Source organism: Lissotriton helveticus, chromosome 12 (assembly GCF_964261635.1).
Source record: "Lissotriton helveticus chromosome 12, aLisHel1.1, whole genome shotgun sequence".
NCBI classification, from domain to species: domain Eukaryota; kingdom Metazoa; phylum Chordata; class Amphibia; order Caudata; family Salamandridae; genus Lissotriton; species Lissotriton helveticus.
The window spans coordinates 562,973,439-562,993,341 of NC_136073.1; the positions used below are offsets into that span (position 1 = coordinate 562,973,439).

At 40.2% G+C, this 19,903-nt stretch overlaps 1 protein-coding gene across 1 annotated transcript in view; it reads right to left on the bottom strand.

Annotated features, from left to right (window-relative positions):
* The window catches only part of LOC144798061 (cytochrome P450 2D6-like), a 346,978-nt gene that overhangs the window by 158,687 nt on the left and 168,388 nt on the right, over positions 1-19,903 (bottom strand). The window contains exons 3-4 of the mRNA XM_078668833.1: positions 3,587-3,739; positions 3,254-3,414 (exon numbers count right to left, since the gene is read on the bottom strand). Of these exons, the coding sequence (XP_078524959.1) occupies positions 3,254-3,414; positions 3,587-3,739 (314 nt within the window). The remainder of the gene's footprint in view (positions 1-3,253; positions 3,415-3,586; positions 3,740-19,903) is intronic.

The window sequence follows — 19,903 nt, forward strand, 5'->3', positions numbered from 1 at the left end:
CAGATAAACCAGTAAATCCTACTGAACTTAATTATCAGTGCCCACTAATATTATAAGGCCTACCCCAGATCTACATATGACCTTGCAAAGACCCCTATTGCACCAGACTATCTGTGCGCACTTACCGGGCTGTTCATGACAGTAGTCTCAAATGTGAAGCCCGCACATTTGCAAACAGCCTAGTTTCCCCTACACTAGCTGTGTTGCTGAGGCTTTATCTTAAAAGGTGAACACTGGCGGTAAGCACGCGATGTCGCATTCCAATGTAAATACCAAGACACTAGGCAGGGTCGTGGACCTTGGTCAGCGGACTCGATAATTCTCGCTTCGGTGCTTACTCTAATCAGGGGTTCCACTTGGCAACTCTGGGCATTAGCTTGCCTAATCTCCACAACGGCCCCACCAATTCCGGGGATGCCTGGCTCCACCTTGGGGACTCCCAGCAAGGGACCATCCCACAGGGAAAGCCAGGACGGGTTCCCCAGAGTTATACAGCGCCGGGACGCCCCGTTGCTGGGGCAGCTGTGCGCTTTACAAGTATACTACATTTACATTTACATTTACATTTACATTTACATTTACATTTACTAGTATTGAGGCTCACCCATATTAAAAAGTCCAAAAACGGAGTGATCTAATGCAAAACATCTGGGAGGATTAAATGGGCAGAAAACATTTAACTATATTTGATATATATCCATTTTTAATTCATAAAAGTTGACCTTATAATTGATTTATGGTCAGTAAACAAAGAAAAAACATTATAAGTAGAAGCTCAATTGATTGTCCTGGGTTGCGCTTACTTTTGGTCAACCAAGGAACACATATTCTAGCAACAGGAAGAGTCAGACAGTAAAATACTTAAGTAGATTGGCCCATGGCGTATAATACAAACCTAAAGATTTTCTCAGAATTATATTTTCCTATTGACTTTCATTAGTTATCAATGATTAGTTACTTAGGAAAAAACATGAGCTGCTCACAGCAATGACCCCTTGCTGAATTTCTTCTGCTTTACAGAAAGGTACAGCTTTCTGGGTCTCACCCCTAGGTCTCACACCTCTTTCCCCTAAACACTGCAAGTAAGTAGAGTAACTATTGACTATCATTTATGGAATTGCAAAAACTAAAGTGAAACAAGTTATTTTTTTACAACCCTGTCTGTTCCTGATAGCTGGGAAGAGGACTATCAACAAACCAATGGCATGTTTTGAAAAATTTTAAAACTTTCTTGCGCAGCAATTTTTTTCCTAGCCAAAAAAGAACATTTCTAAATGTTGGTACTTTCTGAGGGGCATATTTATAAAACCATCATGCAGTGCAGCAACTCACCTTGTGCGCTGCATGATAGGGAAAGGGCAGGAATGTGCCCTATTTAACATTAAACAGCACATTCCTGTCTTTTCTCTGAGCTGGCACACAATGTGCTGCCAATCGTAGGCACCCTTACATCAGGATTTTTTTGTGCAGGAAGGGACACTTACCTACACAAATTTATTCCCTGAGGCATGTTCCTGTTTCTATGAGTGTTGCAGAATGCAGCACACATAGAAAGAGGAGCAAATGAGGAGAAATAAAGATATTTCTCCTTGCTACGCTTCCCCTGAGGATAAGTAGCATTTTGACATATTCCCAGGTCTACCAGTAATCGTAAATCTGGGAATCTACCAAAATCCATGAGTGGATCCGTGGGATCACCCATGCTCCATCCATGGAAAGCCTCCCTGGGGCAGAGTAATGCAAGTCAGTAATTTGTGCTGTGTTACATCACTCTAGATTTACCAAGCCATGCTTGACCATGCAAGGAAGCCTTGCATAGCTTGATAAAAGCCAATTTAAGAGTTGCGTCACTCTTGCACCCCATTATGTAGTGCAAGAGCATGCAACTCTTTGATAAATTTGGCCTTCAGTTTTCTGCAAGGGAATAATAAATCCAATATAACTTCAGCCTCTCAACGTGTGGGGAATAAAGGAAGCAAATTTGGCCTGAATATATTTTATGGAAAAAAATGTTTTGAAGGATTATGTACAAACATCCTCAAATACAAAAAAAAAGGACTCAGCACTAGGGAGAAAGAGTATCAGCGTTTAAAGGGTTAAAACCCTGATAGTATTCTTAAAAATGACACTGTTTATATTTCATTGTTTATATTTCACCTTCACCTAGCCCCATGCCAGTTAATTCGAGACGGTTCAGGGACTGAAGTTGTGACAAGAGGATAACCTGGTGAAGTTATGAGGGTCAAAGAGATTGTACACCTGGGGCTTATTTTCCTTGTTTGCACCAGGCGCACCTTTTACAAGGTGCCTCCAGTGCAAACAAGGAAACGCGCATTTTAGGATGAATGAGCTGTCCCCAGAGCACCGGTAAACTTGCATGCCCTCGGGGCAGCACATTCATGTGAAAAACAGAGTGGCTGCTTTGAAGCCGCTCCATGTGACACAGTGCTGGTGGCAACCCGCCTGCACTTTCAAGGGGGGATTAGAGATCCCCTTGCAGGTTGAGTAAGTGAGTGACTGCACCCACCTGCAAGGGGATGTCTGGGGGTCCATGGGACCCCCTTTCTCCCATCCAGAAGGCTGCCATCACGGGGCGCACTGACAGTGCACCACCTTTTAGGTGGTGCACTGTCAGTGCGCCTCCTGACAGCTTCTTTGCCTCTGCACTCGCATCTGTAATACGGTGCGGGCGTATGGGCAAAGGCATTCCCTCATATGCATGGTGCCATGCCCCTATAGAAATGAGGGAATGCGCTCTGATGATAGTGCTGGTGCTTTATGTGCGCCAGCGCTATCGGTATTACAGAAAGGGGCACACAAACGTCTGCCGCCCCTTCTGCAATACCAAAGTGCCCTTGGGGAGCACAAAGCAAGCGCAAATACCCGTTGCACCTCCGGAGCACCTCTGCAAAACAGCCCCTGGTATTTTTGGTATTCAACAACCATGAATTTGTAATCCATCCGAAAGTTATGCTATCAGTGAGAGTTACAGTAAAGATTGAGTAAGTCCTCCAAGCTAGATCAGACATTCATGTGGACTGCAGTTTCTCCTCAAATATCCTCCATTGTTTCCACAGGGAGAAGCATATGGCATTTTTGTCTCTCTCTCTCTCTCTCTCTCTCTCATACATTGCAGACACAGAGTCCACTTGGTACAGAGTCACTGATGACCCCATTTACCACCTTGCAGCACAGTAAAATTTGTATTTAACATGTCTCTCCTTGGAAGTAGAAATAATTTGCTTCAATTTACCTCTGCCCAAACACCACTTGTTTCCTTCAGATTTTCACTAACCAAGCGAATCAGGTTTCGGAAAAAGGAATCGTCATATTCAAATCGCCTTCCAAACACAATGGAGCAAATGATGTTTGACACAGCATTATTAATGGCAAAACGTGGATCAAAAGAAGAACCTGTATTTTAAGCAAAGATTACAAACATTGTTATTTTTTCACATAAAAAAATCTATTCGATAATTAAAATGGCAGAAAGACAGAGTGTAATATAATGACTATAGGTGCATTAAAACGGAATCAAGGATATTAACACTGTGTTTCATTGTATCCTTATGCTTGGAACTCTTACCCATTTTGTTTTCAAAGTATTGCAATAAATAGGATGTCTCCTCACGAATTCTCTCCTCCATGGACTTTTTCCCCAACCCAAAGTTCCTTAGGGTTGACAAACTAAATCGACGGTGTTCTTTCCAACTCTGTCCATATTGGGCACTAACTATACCTATGAAAAGTTGAGAGAAAAAAACTCTGGTGAAAGAGCCTGTAAATCTCCTATAGAATTTAGCATCACTAATGACAAACCTGCCTTGGGCTACAGAAATGAAACTGCATTTAAAAAGTGACGCGCAGACATTTTGTGCTGCAAAGTGAAAACATGAGGCTTTGATATTCACAGGCTTTAGTCAGACGCTTTCCACTTAGCAAACCATGTAAAACATTGCACAATTAATTCATAGCTTGATTTTAATATGGCTGGTTTTGATTTTGTTCTCACTATAGAATGTGATTTTAATTTGTAAAAGTGCTAAATGTGTATATTCGTAAAATGAACACATTTTATAATGTAGAAACACAGAAACAGCTCATGATTTTGCTCTTGCTCTGTTTGTTCCAGATGGCCTTTGAGATAAGCAAAGGAATGTCACAGTGTGAAAGAAAAAGCTTGGCATAATTTACATCCTGTACCCTCAGAGCCTTATCTATTTAGTTGCTGGAAATGTTTAAACAAAGCCTAATTTCATTCTTTGGTTTAGAGAGAATAGAAAATACAAGTATTGTAAAAGTGCATTACCATGTTATGGTTAATATTTCTTACTTAATTAATAAGTTCTTTTTCAGCTAGTGTTATGTGTTTAGTTAAAAATAAAATGTTTCTTTAACCCGCTGACCGAGGCGCGAATTCCGCCGCGGTGCGGGTGATTTATGACTGGGCGTGGTTAGGACGTCCCCAGGCAATCCTACGCACACACCCACCGTGACTTCGGACGGCCGGGGGCTGCCCGATGCATGCAAAGGGTTAAAAGAAGGTTAGGAGATGAAGTTATATTAAATAATATGCAGAATGTGTTGTGGGAAGAATCTTTGCCTGCCTAATGAGCACAGACAGCAGAGGGGTGGAGGTGTCCTTTTGGAGAATGCTGTATGCCAGTTGGATGCAGAACGAAAATCATGCCACATGCATTGTAACATTATTTTTTGATAAACGCGTTCCTAGTTTAGGAGTTTCAGAACCCTTTCATAACTCTTGCAGAGACCTTTGAGAGAGGCAAACTCAGACATATTTAGAGATGGGAGGCTGCAGAGGAGTTTTAGACTTTGATGCAGAACTGAAGGGAGAAGAGAAGATGTGATTTGCAGATGCAGTGCAGAAGAAGGCCGACTTTGATGGAGAGCAGAACGGAGGAAGATGAAGGCAGATTAGATGCAGGTTTTGTTCCATTCTGACTTTTATTAAAATCCCCAAGTATTTTGTTTGGACTAACTGGCTTTGCCAAGGCTTATTTTCTCTATGCTTTATTTCTCTTTATGGGAGATTCTGCAATTATTAATTATTGATCTGGCTTCATGCTAATCTCACTCTTGCTTCTATTCTTGAACTCTTCACGAGTTCTTACTGACATCATTTGTACCTCACTTTCTTAGAATAGGGATTCTTTTCTTTATGGAACGTGCTGTATGCAATTCATCAAATGCTCTGTACTAACTTTATTTTCCTATTATCATTTTGTAACCTTATTGATACTTGACTAATGAATGAAGAGCCAGAGAATCTTAAATATTGATCTGAAAACTAATCACAACTCTCATTATTGACTAAAAATGTTTATTTTCATTTGGTTATTTGTCCATGTTTATGAAGGAAGTCTGTTAGTGAAGAAAATACAATGGCCAAGATCCATTGCCTTGAGTGGAAACAAGAATAAATTTCCAAAGAAAGGTTACCATGAGAGTGTCGCATTATCACTGGTTTAGAAGCTAATGGTAAGATGAGGATTAATAATAGAAAAGGACAGTGTTTAAAAATTGCCAATATTCCCGGAGAGCTTTTGACAGTCATTTCAGCTCTCATAAAATTTCAACTAGAAAGAACGGAGATTTATGCTGAGCATGAGGTTGTAAATTGGTTTACACTCACATTGTCCCAAGAGGTTATACAGCAGAAGATGTTTTTTATACACCAATTAAAACCCACTTAAAGTCATTTAAGCATTTTAAAGTGCAAAATAATGGAGGAGTAAAAGGGGACGTCAATGATATATATGATTGAAAACCAATGAGCCAATGATTCAGAGATGAGCATCACCTCATGATGCAGTATCTACTGGAGGCATGTCTTGAACATGTCCAAGTGGAACAAGAAGGTTTTAAATCCTACCATGCATCTCAGGATATCTTCTTCTTGTCTGAATGGGAGGGAGTTCCAGAGAGTGGAGCCCTGACAGAGGCATCATGTCCCTCCAAGCTGCTTATGTTTGGCTTGCTATGTTCAAGAAGGTCAGGGAAGCCAACCATAAGCCTCTTGTTGCCGGGCATTTCTGACAGATTTAGATTAAGTAGACTGGGGCCCTCCTATGCAAGCAAAATGTATATGGTTCAAACTGTGTTCAAAGTGGCCAAAGTAGGTTTCTAATGGTGGATTTATATGATATAATTGATCCAAAATGAGGATGTGGTGGACAGCATGATCCAGGGGCCTTTGCATTTAACCAATGATTTTGACTGGTAGACCATTGTAGATGATAATACAGGAGTGTCATCTAGATAGTGCCCATTAGATCCAGTTGTCTCCAGTGAGAAAGAGATGCTAGGGTAAAATATACTTTACTAGTCAGAGGTGATGCAATACCCTTTTGATTAACTGTCAACTTGAGGGATGAAGCTCACTTCCAAATCAAATGCGATCCTGATGTTTTTTTACTTTCGCATATGGTTGAGGATAGGCCACAAAGTGGTCAGCTACAGAGTGAGATGCTTAGTAATTGGACTCATCAGCAGGATCCCAGACTTGAATGCATTGAGGCATAAGTTATCTAGCTGTTTCTGGTTTTGAACCCTAGGCGGGATCTAATTCTCTGTTGGTCTTAGAAACCCTCTGTGTTTCTACTCAAGTATTTGGTCCAGATTTAGTGGCATCTGCTGATCCTTGTAGCATTCCAGAGATGAAGAGGGAAGTTTGGAGAACTAAAATTCCAAGTTTCATCTTTGGTGTCCGGTTCTGCACAATAGAAGTAAACCAATTGAGAGTTGTTCTTCTGACTTGAACATGAGCCTCTAGGCAGTTAAGGAGCACCTTGCAATGGCTTCAAAAGCTTCAGAGGTTGAAAGTAATGTGAGCACAGGACTCACCTTGATCAATCAGTACCAGTAGTTCCTGTACAATATTAATTGAGGTAATTTCCATCCCTCAAGTAGAGTGCAAACTGAATGGAAAATCAACTATATGCAGTGAGGAGTGAACTGGCAAGTGACAATAGTTAAATGTGCCGGGGACTTGAAAGCAAGGCCAGATATTGGATGAAAGTGGGAGATTAGTAAAGGGGTATGATAATGGCGTACTCAAGTTTCAGAGGTATTATTATAATATCAAGATTGGTGGTAATCAACTTGATGTTCAGTAGGTACACGATAGGGCGGCCTAGGATCACTGGCACAATATCGACCCCTATTATATCGACCTAGACAATTATCGAATCTCTAATATTGTAGACAAAAATATCGACTACCAATACACACAATTGAAATTATACAAATATCGCGAAAGAAATATCGTCGCAAAAATTATCAACAACAAAAATATCAACTACCAAATAATTGTACACAAAAATATCGGAAAAAATAACATATAATTCAACAAAAATATTGACATACATAATATCGACAACACACCCATTGCTAAAATACATCTTAACTCAACATTAAAATAATATTTAAACATTATAAAAACATATTTTTATCCATTTAAAAAAGAAATAAAAAAACACATTTAAAACATCAAAATATACATAAAAAAATAATTAAATAACTATGAAAACCAAACTACTTCCTAATAAACTTAAAAAATCAAATTAAAATAAATACACATATTCTAAAACATAAAATGTTAATTACCACTATCAAATAAAAACAAATATACACGTGTTTGGAAAAAAATATCACATATATTAAGACATATTCTAATTATATTATAATATAAAATCAAAAAAAGCACTTTAAAACAAATACAGAAAACATTAAACAAAATTAATTATAACAGCCAAAATAATCACACAGACGCTTTTCCAACCAATAAAATTAAACTACAACAACAGAAACCAATAGAAAATGGCAACTAATTAAACTAACACTATAAAAGTAACAAAGATAGTATCAAGGAGCACACTAATCTCTAAAGCAATTCAAATGTCACGTACAATACAATCTTTTAAATCATGGCATTAATGAAACATATGTAGACGGGAGTCTTGATAGTTCTTGAATTCAGTTATGTTGCTATTGTTTTCACAATTAGAAGAATTAATACATGCATCAGCCCAGCCAACGCGTTTCGTCCGCAAAAGGACTTCTTGAGGGTTAAATTATGACGTGGTATAACCTTGCGCTCCTTCTAGCTAAGAGGGCCATAACTACACAATGGAAGGCCATTAGAGCCCCATCCCTACAGGAATGGCACTCTAGAAATGTTGAGATGGGGTACGGCAGAGGGGGCTGAACTAAAAAGGGAGGAATACAGAGGCCTTCGAAAAAAAACAATTTCGCTGAGCTGGTATGCAGTGCAAAAGGAATAAGCTGCAATAGATATTTTGTCCTAATGAGGTGTGTTGGGTCTGTCACGTAGGAGCTTGATCCAAGGTTATGGAACACTTGGGCTCCTCACATTATCTGTGTGCTATTCTGGGTAAGATGGCAGGACTGTGCAGTTTACTTATGACAGACTTTGGAACCGATTTACACACACCTGTGAACATGATCGATACGCAAATACTACTGTTTGAAATTGAGGACCGAGCACGCAGGGAGGGAGGGACATTGGGTAATAGTTTTTTGTTAGGATCTAATAACTGTACTGAATATCGATTGCTTTGACAGACAGTCATCTGTTTAACTGAACTCCTGATGTAGGTGAGAATGCTGAGATTAATTTGTGTTGACATACCATTAGAGACTTATTTTAACGATCCTGGACCGCTATGTAAGGCATACGAGGACACTTATAGATGCCCAACATTGTTAAGTATATCATTCTGCACTGGGTGTAAACATGTCATACTATACCATATGCTTGTATGTCAATACATCTTTTTATGATGTCTGGCTCACTGTTCTGTAAAATCGATTAAAAAAAAGAATTTCAAAAATATATATATATGATGTGATATCAAGACCAATGGAGCAGGCCTTTCGATGAAGAATAGTTATATTTCGTGTTGTGAATCCACCATAGCGTGCTATCAATCACCCAAATTATAGCCTTGGTTCTTAGGTTGGGATAAGAATTTCCAAGAATGGAGTGCATCTTTATTGATAAATAGATGCAGTTGAATCTTATTAGAAAAAATCCTTCTTGATTAATATTTAATCCCTGGGATTCCCCGTAGCGTAAAGAATGTAAGGTCTCCTGAGCTAATATCCTCACTCTTCTTGCCAGTCGTCTATATGTGAGTGAGCAAGAGTAACCACTTTTTTAACCATTAAATTACCTCAAAACTGACAAACATTGGAAAAGGACAAAACTTTGCAAGATAGACAACACAACATATTCTACTACACCTGAAAAGTCTCATTAAAGATAAGTACAAAACTTTTTAAATAAATAAATGACCTTAACTAAAAAATAATTAAAATATATAAACTTACTAAACAAAATCATTGTTTTTTCCTATTGATATTTAATAGGAAAACTTCACCAAAACTCGACACTAACTTAAAAAGTTCCAGTGCACCATTTCCTCCCAAAACGAAAGAACAAAATCAACAATAACGAAATACATAAAATCAAGTAAGTATGGGGCTGATTAGGATGGCAGGGAGACAGGCTGTCAGTGGCTGTCTCCCCGCCATTCTAAGCAGCTTTCCCATCTGTCAGATTTTGATGGCGGGTGGTATGCTGGTGGGAAAAATGCCCACAGCCACTAATCCAACAGAGTCCTTGAGCCCGCTGGTGTGTCGGAGGGCCCCCCAATTCCTAAAATGGTGGTGGTGCCTGGCAGGCACTGCCACCATTGTAGGGATTGGGAGGCTGTAGGGATTAGGATGGTCCCTCCACGCCCGCCTTTCCATGGTGGTTCACCCGCCATGGAAAGGCTGGCGGGGATGGACATTGGGTCCCCCTTCCCGTTTGGCCCTTTTGTTTGGTTGTTTAGGGGCACCTATGGTGCCCCCTACATATCCCTGCACCATGTGACAGGCACCGCATGGTGCCTGTCATGTAGTACAGGGATATGTAAAACATCCCTTTTTTAAATTGTGGCGGGTGCTGCAGCCAGCTGCACCCGCCACACTGTAAAAGTAGGGCAATGCGACTGCCACGGTGGTGGTCACATCATTATTTGCCCTGTGGGACCGCTGACTCTATGTCAGGCACTCCCCATCCCTGTTAGGGTGGCAAGCAGACTTGAGTGTGCGTGCCATCCTAATCAGCCCCTAAATCTCTTACTTATTTGTCAAACTTAAATTAATAGACCTGAAAACAATCCTAACAAACTAAATATAACTAATAAACACTTTTTTTATTTCCCTCCACCAGACTATAAAGTTTGCAATTTAAAAACAACATCGATGAAATTAAATACATAACCTAAAAATAGTAAGTACTTTTTAGCAGTAATTCATTGAATGGATAAAATCAACTGACATGTCAAGAGCTACACAACTTAGTGATAAAAGTTGAAAACTAGGTTTAAAAAACCGAGAGTAAAAAGACATACTGCAAATGGTTTGGAACTCCTACTGAATCATGTAAAGTGCAAATGCATTTAGTACAAGGATTTGATCTTACGTGCATGGCAGTAATTCAATATATACACAACAACTAAATTCACATCAATATGCACCAACTAGATATAGGAATATAAAACAGCAGTTTACAAAAAGGGTTAGTTTGCACAAATGGCCCATAATATACTCTCAATGCTATAAGAGCGATTCTGCTGACAATCAAGATAAAGGACATACAAATATGGTTGAAACAAGACAGGAGAGCATTAAAGGTTCTGGGAAAGTGGGTTTTCTCTTCATTAATTCAAGCCTTCTAATAATCCACATTTTCCCCAGAAACGTCGCCACTGCACAAACAACTAATGGCCTAGAATCAGACTTTAAACTACGAAGCTCTTCTTGGTGGCATCAAGTTCACAACAGTCTACAGACAACGGCGAGCCATTTGGTTCTTGGAGATTTATACAGTGGGCAAGCAAAGAAAATATTTTGATCGTCTCATTAGTCCCAGGTCAGCCGGAACAATGCTGAGTTGTGGTGGAAGACCACTGCCAGCCACTGTGAATGAAGTCACTGGGAGGGAACCATATCGAAACTGGATGTAAAGCTTCCTATCGTTTGGGATCGCAATGACTTCTATCTATTGCTCATAAACACCTAATAATTTGAATTCCATGAATTCTGGTGTGAGACGGCCTCCAGATGAATGGATGAAGGTTTTCTGCATCACCCAATTCCAGTACTAGATTTTGACCAGTTCTCTGCTAGGCAATAAGCTAGGATCGGAAGCATCCAAGAGGTTTCCAGGCCTATAGTGGAAAGCAGTGTCTGAACTTTGATGAACCACCCACATTTTTTAAGCTGATCAAGCTTGTGGACTTACTTTGTCCTCTATAGATGTTCTGCCCATATCTAGCCTTAGTGGAAGGAGCGGAGTACTCTGGGGAAGAGAACATAAAGATCTTAAGAATTTTTTGGGGTGTATAAAATGCCCTCCAAGTTGTTGAATCCCCTGAGTTCAGCCCCATACAAGGCAGAGCCTACCACCTTCTGGTAGTAAATGTGGGGCAGAGCTGCAATCGGTCTAGTTTGGGAGGCCCTATGCTCCATTATTAGAGCCCCAGTGGCCTTTTTTTCTGTAAGATTTGCTTCGTGATATGGGGCTTCAAGGTCATTTTCTCCGAGAGGGTCACACCGAGATAATCCAAAGTGGTCACTCTTGCTAGAGGAATCCCCCCCAGCAGCAATTTTCCTTTAAACGATTTGTGGGGGTTCATCAACAAGAGCTTGGTTTTTGAGGTGTTAACCTCCAAGCCTCTCATTGCACGAAAACCATGAAGCGATCAAGAAGCAGCTGGAGACCACTGGGGGTCTCAGAGACCAATAGCGTATTGTCCACAAGTAGTAAAGTTGTAACTTTGGCGCTCCTGAGTGTGGGGGAGTCAGCTTGGACTTCCGCTAGATGTTTGACCACTCCATTGATAAAGAGCGAGAACAGGGTGGGAACCAGAATGCAGCCCTGTCGGACCCCCCTATCAATTCTAATTGGGTTTGTCAGTTGCCCATGGTCCACCCAGCGAACCTATGCGATATTATCCTAATGCAGACGGACAACCCATGCGAGGATCTCCGATAAAAGCCCCATTTTCTGCAAGACATTCCATAATTTAGAACTAGAAATAAGGTCGGAAGGTGACTTTAGATTGATGAATGCAGTGTAAAGATTGCCCTGCTCAATGGTCACTGTTTTCCAGGCCAGTAGAGAAAATTGAAAGACTTGATCGATGGTACTGACTTTGCTCCTAAACCCGGCTTTGAAGGGGGAATTGAATACTGTTCTCCTCCATCCATGCTTGATCTTGGTAAGGAGAGCACAGGAGAAGACCTTCTGTGCCCCGTCGATCAGGCTGATCGGCCGGTAGTTGGAGGGGAGTGAGCGGTCGTCTTTCTTGAAAACCTGGATTACTTCGGCTCCCTTCCACAACTGCGGTATTGGTTCCCCAGCGGCAATTCCGTTTGCTAATGTCCAGATGTAATTAGACCAGTTGACACTATCCTTGAGAAAGACATCACCAGCTACGCCATCAGGAGCCAAGGCTTAATTCCTGGCTATAGAATTTATACTTTGGATGATATCAGCTAAGGTGAAAAGATCATTAGAATGAGGGCTGTTGTAAGCAGCGATGGAAGCTTCTATGGCAGTCTCTCCTGTTCCAGAATATACTGCTGAGAAGTGATCAAAGCAAGCAGCTATGGCAATGTTGTTTGTGGGTGGCCTAGGTCTTGTGGCATCTCCCCTAGTGACTAACAGCCAGAACTGGTGAGAATTTTTCCTCTGACAGGCATTACGAATCTGGCGCCAACGATTCTTAGACCATTCCCTTTTAGCTTCTATCAGAGCTGACTTATAAGATCTCCTTGCCACTCTTATATCAGCTTCATTGTTTCCTCTAACCGCAACAGCCAGGTCTGACCATAGTTTCTTACACTCTTGATTAAGCCAAAAGAATTGTGAGCTAGCAGATGACAGCATACTCTGAGGTTGTTTCCGCATTCTGAAATGAAATGCTAGCTGTTCAAAGCGAAGTGTATGGGTGTCTGTGATCTTTCCGAGCTCCTCCTGCCGCTTGAATAGGTGATGTTGCTTGCGGTTCCATGTTTAAATATCAATGTGAAAAATATCGATGAAAAATATCGATATAAAAATATTGATTACAAAAATATCGACTCCCTATACTTAAACAGGTAAGTACAATAATATCGACTCAAAAATATAGATGTAAAAAATATAGATGTAAAAAAATATCGACTTTAAAAAATAACATATCTTAAATTAAATTAATTAAATAATATTGATATGAATAACAACATAAATTACATTTAATATATATTTTACCTAATTATAACAAATAAACTTAATTTAATAAATATAAACACAAAGAAATGTGTACATATACATATATTTACTTAAATACATTTTATTAACTTTTATCTTTATTTAATTTATAAACTTTTTTAAATATAAAAAAATAAAATAAACACATATATAAATATTTTAAAATAAAATAAAATATTCTATATTTAATTAACACATTAAACTATTAAAAAAAATGTAATAACGAAGAAAAAAAACATTAGTAGTTAAAACGTTGGATAGCGGAGGGGTAAAATATTCTATTCCTACTCCAGTGAGTGCAACAGTAGGGAATGCGCTGGATAGTGTAGGGGTACAAATTACTATTCCCACTCCAATAGGTGCAACAATAGGGAGAGCGTTAGATAGCGGAGGGGTAAAAGTTACTATTCCCACTCCAATAAGTTCAACAGTAGGGAAAGCATTGGATAGTGTAGGGGTAATAATTACTATTCCCACTCCAGTGAGTGCAACAGTAGGGAAAGTGTTGGATAGCAGAGGAGTAAAAATTACTATTCCCACTCCAGTGAGTGCAACAGTAGGGAAAGCGTTGGATTGCGTAGGGGTAAAAATACTATTCCCACTCCAGTGAGTGCAACAGTAGGGAAAGCGCTGGATAGCGGAGGGGTAAAAGTTACTATTCCCACTCCAATAAGTGCAACAGTAGGGAAAGCATTGGATAGTGTATTGGTAATAATTACTATTCCCACTCCAGTGAGTGCAACAGTAGGGAAAGCGCTGGATCCCAAAACAATAAAAAACAAAACCATCAACATTTTTATTACATTTAATTTCCAATATTACATAATTAATATATAAATTTAAATACATGATTTTTAACAAAGATGATAAAACATAATTAATGACACATTATTTAACACTATAATATCCACAACACACACCTAAAATAATGACACAATTAAATGTAATAATTACTAATTAATTAAGGAAAACTATTTTATTATTATTTATTAATTAATCAATAAAAAAATAATTACTTACCACCTTTCACACCATTTACACATATAAACACCACAACACACACCTAAAATTAATTTCACAATTACAATTAATAATTACTAATTAATTAATGGTAATTAATTTGAAAATATTTAATAATTAATCAATAAAAAAATAATTACTTACCACTCTTCACACTATTTACACATATAAACACCACAACACACACCTAAAATTAATTGCACAATTACAATTAATAATTACTAATTAATTAATGGTAATTAATTAACATCATTAATTATTGATTGACTAATTAAAATTAATTAACAACTAATTATTAAACTATTATTAATTAATCAATTAACACATTCATTAATCAATAGATTGTATATAGTTAAATTACTTCCCACCCTATTCCCTTATAAACCCACAACCCACAACGGAACTAAAAAAGCAAAATTCTAATTTTAAAAAACAAAATTAACTACTATAACTTATTGTTTAAATCTATATACTTAAATTACTTCCCACCCTATTTCCCTATAAACCCACAACCAGGTACGGAACTAAAAAAGCAGTATTAATCTTAAAATAAATTATTAACTAGTAAAATTCTAAAACATAATAAAATGACAAACAATTCTCATTAAAAACACTAAAATACATAACATTCTTAATAAATCGATATTTTTTTCAACTATATTTTTGTAAACAATAATAATTACAACAATATTTTTGTAATCGATATTAATTACCTGTCAGTCGATATTCTTGTCAACTATAATTTTGTTGTCGATATTTCTTCCCCACGATATTTTTGATTTCACAAAGTTTTATTGGATATTTCAGTACAACCAAATATGATGTGAATACATTACGTATGCAGGTGAGAGTACATCTGAACAGAAATAAGATCATATGGATAAGAATATGACAGTCAAAGGCATTAAAATGGTTAACCATGGTGGACATTGTTACATTCAGATGTGTCCGGGCATTTTACGAGCACCACAACTCATTCAAGAGGCCTTATTGAGACGGAGGCCAAAGAGGAAGAGAAGGAAAGGAAAGAGAAAATAGACGTAGAGAAGAAGAACAAAGAGAAAAGAACAAAGAGAAAGGTATGCGCCACGATATTTTTACGGCGATATTTATGTCCCACGATATTTCTCCATTGATATTCCTGCTCTGCACCGTAGCTTGACAGTACTATCTAAAAGTGCTCGCCTCATGTCTTCAAGCTTGTTGGTGTCGGTTGCAACTTTTGCCCATTTGAGTCGCCTGTTGTCATTTGTAGGGCATATCTCCTTGGTTGAGAGTGTTGTACCGGGAAAGCTGCTATTTTTGGTTGAAGGTGATGCCATGGCAAGCTCAAGAGGATTGTTGTCACTATCTGTGGTTGTCCTGACTACCATATCCATCACTCCTGGCCACGATCTCACGTCTATCAATATGTAGTGGATGCAACTCGTGTTCGCGGTTCTGTTGAAGGTGTTAGCCTCCATCTTGTTTGACACGGTGCGTCTGTGGGCAGCCCTAAGTCCATGCTCAAGGGTTAAGGCATGGAGCTGCAAAGCTATGCGCATCCACTATTTGATCAGTGGTAGGTCTAAAGGAGGGACGTGCCACAGCTCTTCCACTTTATCGCTGCTGGCTAAATCTTCAGGATCTAGGGGTTTGAAGGTGACAATAAAGTCCCCTGCTATTACTAGTGGTGATTGGGACGCTCTTTCCTCGAGGCAATCTTCCAGCGCTTGGAAAGTTGTAGAGCTGCATCCCACCCTGTTGCCTCGAGCATAGATGTTAAAAAGATCCAATGAAATACCATTCCTACCCCTGAGATTAGTCGCAAGGATATTGGGGCTTTTAGTCTAGATCTCTGTTTTGAAGCGTTGGAGTTTGTTTTTAATCCCAATCATCAGCCCCCCCCTCGCCAGGCGTCGTGATCTGCTGGCGACTGCTGGGCAACAGAGCGTGTCATATCCAGGGATAAAAACAGTTGCGGTAGCCCATATTTCCTGCAGGATACAAATGTCTAATTGGTGTATGTGTTGGATCCAGTGAGGAAGTGCCACCTTTGTTCTTACCCCAGCCACGTACCAGGATAATATACGAAGCTTGGGGGGTCATTTCACCTGGGCCAAGGCAGTCAGAATGGAGTCCCTCAGTTGCACAGCCCATCTGTTGGCCTGTGGATGTTACTTGCGGTCCGGGGCTCGCCAGAAATAGAGCGCCGGTACGGGACTGCAGTCGATCAAAGGTCCTGAAGTTATAAGGCTGTGAAGTTGGTATCAGGAAGTCTGTACAGTGCCTATCTGTGGGAGCTAGGTGCTCAACCATGTGTATGTGACGTGGTGACGTATGGGTTGAGCAGACTTGATACGCCAGTTGATCATTCTTGGCAAAGGTTGATTCAGAACCCAACAAGATGCCATGCCTTTTGGATGCTTGGGGCTGAGAAGTACCAAAGGGACTATATTTTAACTGGATACTGGTGGGGGAGGGTGATGATGCTATGAGATTATGCACTAGGTTCAGGTCTCATAAATGCAGTTCCATGGAGTCAGTTTGGATGGTACAATGGTTAAATGTTTTGGCCCATAGGATGTCGTCCCTTATGACAGATCTGCACCCTTTTTTTTCGGATCCAATGTGTCAATTTGTTGATTAATTTGTTGATTAAAGAGTTATTGTCTTCGTATTTGCTGTGTGAGGGTATTTTTGGTACATTTATCATAAAAATGCTCTTGGTGGAGTGTTGGGCCAAGTGGCACCTTTGGTTATGATGTCGTTCAATATCAGCTAGAGTAATATTGCTGTTACCCACTACTCCCAGGAAATTCAAATTGGGAGATTTTGTAAGGAAATGAATGGGGATGGACATTAAAGGGACTGTGTTGTTCATGGACATAGAAGGAACAATGCTACCTGGGCAAAGGGTAGAATTCATTGGAGGTCCGGGTATCTGTTTCGGGGTGTGCACATTTGTTAGATTTCTATCCAGGAGAAGTTTAACCTGGTCGGTAAGCACTAGGGTTAGCAATTTTAATGAAGTAACTTCGGCCCTTAGGTCATTGATGATCCTGAACGTATCCAGCCCTACTGAAGCTAGCTCTGCTAGGTGACTCTCGCTCCTTTGCTCATTTACATCTTTCTCTGTGTAGCCGAAACCAAGGTTTAGTGGGGGGGATCCACCTCTAGATGTGACAATCTTCCCTGAGAGTTGTCCATCAGATCTTGTAGTGAAAGAAATCTATTATCCAGGGAGATATTGGTGTTGATGTCAGTAGTGTCACTGGCTAAGCTTTTGTCTATCACCACAGTAGGAAATAGCGATATCCCCGCCTTCATATCCTCAGTGTCAACTGCAAGTTGTGTGGCGCTGGTGTGTTTCAGTGCCTTGCTCTTAGCACTCCTTGTGGTGCATTTAGAAAAGCTAGACAGGATGCGTTTGGCAAGTTTGGGGTTCAGGCTAAAAGGATAGGAAGGGTCAGCTTGAGATTGTGAAGCACCAGGGCGTCGCTTAATTAGTAACAGGAGCTAAAATTCACTGGCATTCCACAAGTAGATCGTCAATGCGATCAGGCTTGCAATTGTTTTTTTAATGTAAATGTTTTTATTGAATACAAAGATCATGTACATACATAGCAATAATTCCAATCATACAATTCCAAACCTGGACAGTTAGCTACCATCAATATACATTACATAGATTCAGCACTTTTTTATGTACCATTATAGATTGCTAATTTCACCGTTGGGGACACCACAGGATCCCTTCGATACTTATTCCAGCTCGACCATTTCCAGTCCCATTTTTTGGGGCAACCCCTAGCTACAAACACCTCTGTTTCAGCCATTTCGGCTTTGCTTGTTTTCAAGCGGGCCCAACAATCTTCCCACCCCCATCGCTAGCAATTGATTTTCTTTTCCTCAAGGTAATAGGCAATTTATAAACAATAACAGAAGAGTGATTCACAACTAAGGCTTGCCGCTAACTGACTTTGCCCGAGGAGTCACGTCTGTTATTAAGATCCCTCACTCACCAACCTAGTTGGTGACATGCTTTATCATTGGGATCCCACCGAGGGGCCGAATCCCTCTTGGGTGTGCTACGATGCCTGATTACAGCGGAGCAGGTTTTTGTGAAGTGCAATCAGTGACAGTGGAAGGTTAAAATTGTCTTTACTTGTTCCAACTAAATTTATTGGTGGAGAAGTAAGGCAAGGTTAAAAAGTTGTGAACATGGACGTAAAAACTGGTTGTAAATGGCCAGTCACATCCTTATGTGAAAGTGCAATTAAAGCTCTATAAGTTTCAGCCTCCGTTTGCGAGTAGCGAGGCTTTCTTCAGGACCAGGGAGTCACAGGGGTATGCACATGCTAAGGCGCACCCTCACCTGTGACCAACGAAAGGAGCATCTGCAACTTTAATACCCTCTGCAGCGGGAGAGCTGAAAAGAGCCACAAATTGGCATAAGGCTCATACGACACTTGGAGCAGCTGTCCAGCTGTCCAGCCTGGCAGCGGTAAGATCAAACCCAGCCACATCAAGCAAATGGATCCCAAAAGAAAGTGGAGACAGCACACGACCTCGGAGGAAACTCCTATAACCTACTATAACCTACTCCCCCAATAAAAGCGTAATAAAGACTACGAGGAGTAAATCATTAACAGACAGCCCAAATGGAATGCCGCAAGTTGCTGAGTAAAGGGGGTCGATACAATATTTCTTTAGGAAAAATTACACACCTAGCATCGACCATGGTTCCACTCAGGACGCACCACCCTATGCCCCACGCCGGGCTCAAGAAAGCAGCCTCAAAAAGCTGAGTAGTCAACCCTTTGAACACAACTGCATATTCAAGGATGGCTGTCTAGGGGGCGAGGAGCCTACGAATTTGCAGGAAACAGCCGGCGCAGTCTATGAACAACCTGACCTAAAGCAGTTAATTGGCCTATTTAGGGGTCAAACTCTTTTTTCACCTATAGACAAGGGGCATACCACCTCGAATAGCAAGACTTGCAATACAGCTTCAGCCAAAACACTTCTACTGCAGTGACAATGGCGCAAATCTATCAATCCGATACCCATGGCTCAGATCCTCAGATTATGGAGATCATCGAGACCCCACAAGAGACCACAGTGCCAAAGCTTATGATCCCCCAGTTCCATTCAGCCACCTTGGACCCAGAGCCCCCCGTGCCTGGGGAGCTCACAGCTTTGTTCCTTCAAATTTAGGCCAAAAGATTGAAATAACTCTCGAATTAACCCCAAATCTGTTGTGGCGATCAGCACCCATATCAGCACCCCCATGGGCCCTTAATGCAAAAGCAGACCATTACGTCAGCATTATCAGTGCAAACTCGGAACAGGAGAATACGACCCGATTGAGACAAACAGTGCCACCAATAAAGCCCTTTTGTGGCAATCAATTAAAATGGAAGTTCAAATAGACCTCCTACAGGCAAATGCAGGCCGCCTAGTCAACCTAGGATCCAGGGTGGAGGATCTAGACAACAGGATCTCCCAGTACTTGGTCTCTAACCCTTGGGACTGCTCTTGTTGTTGTTAAAT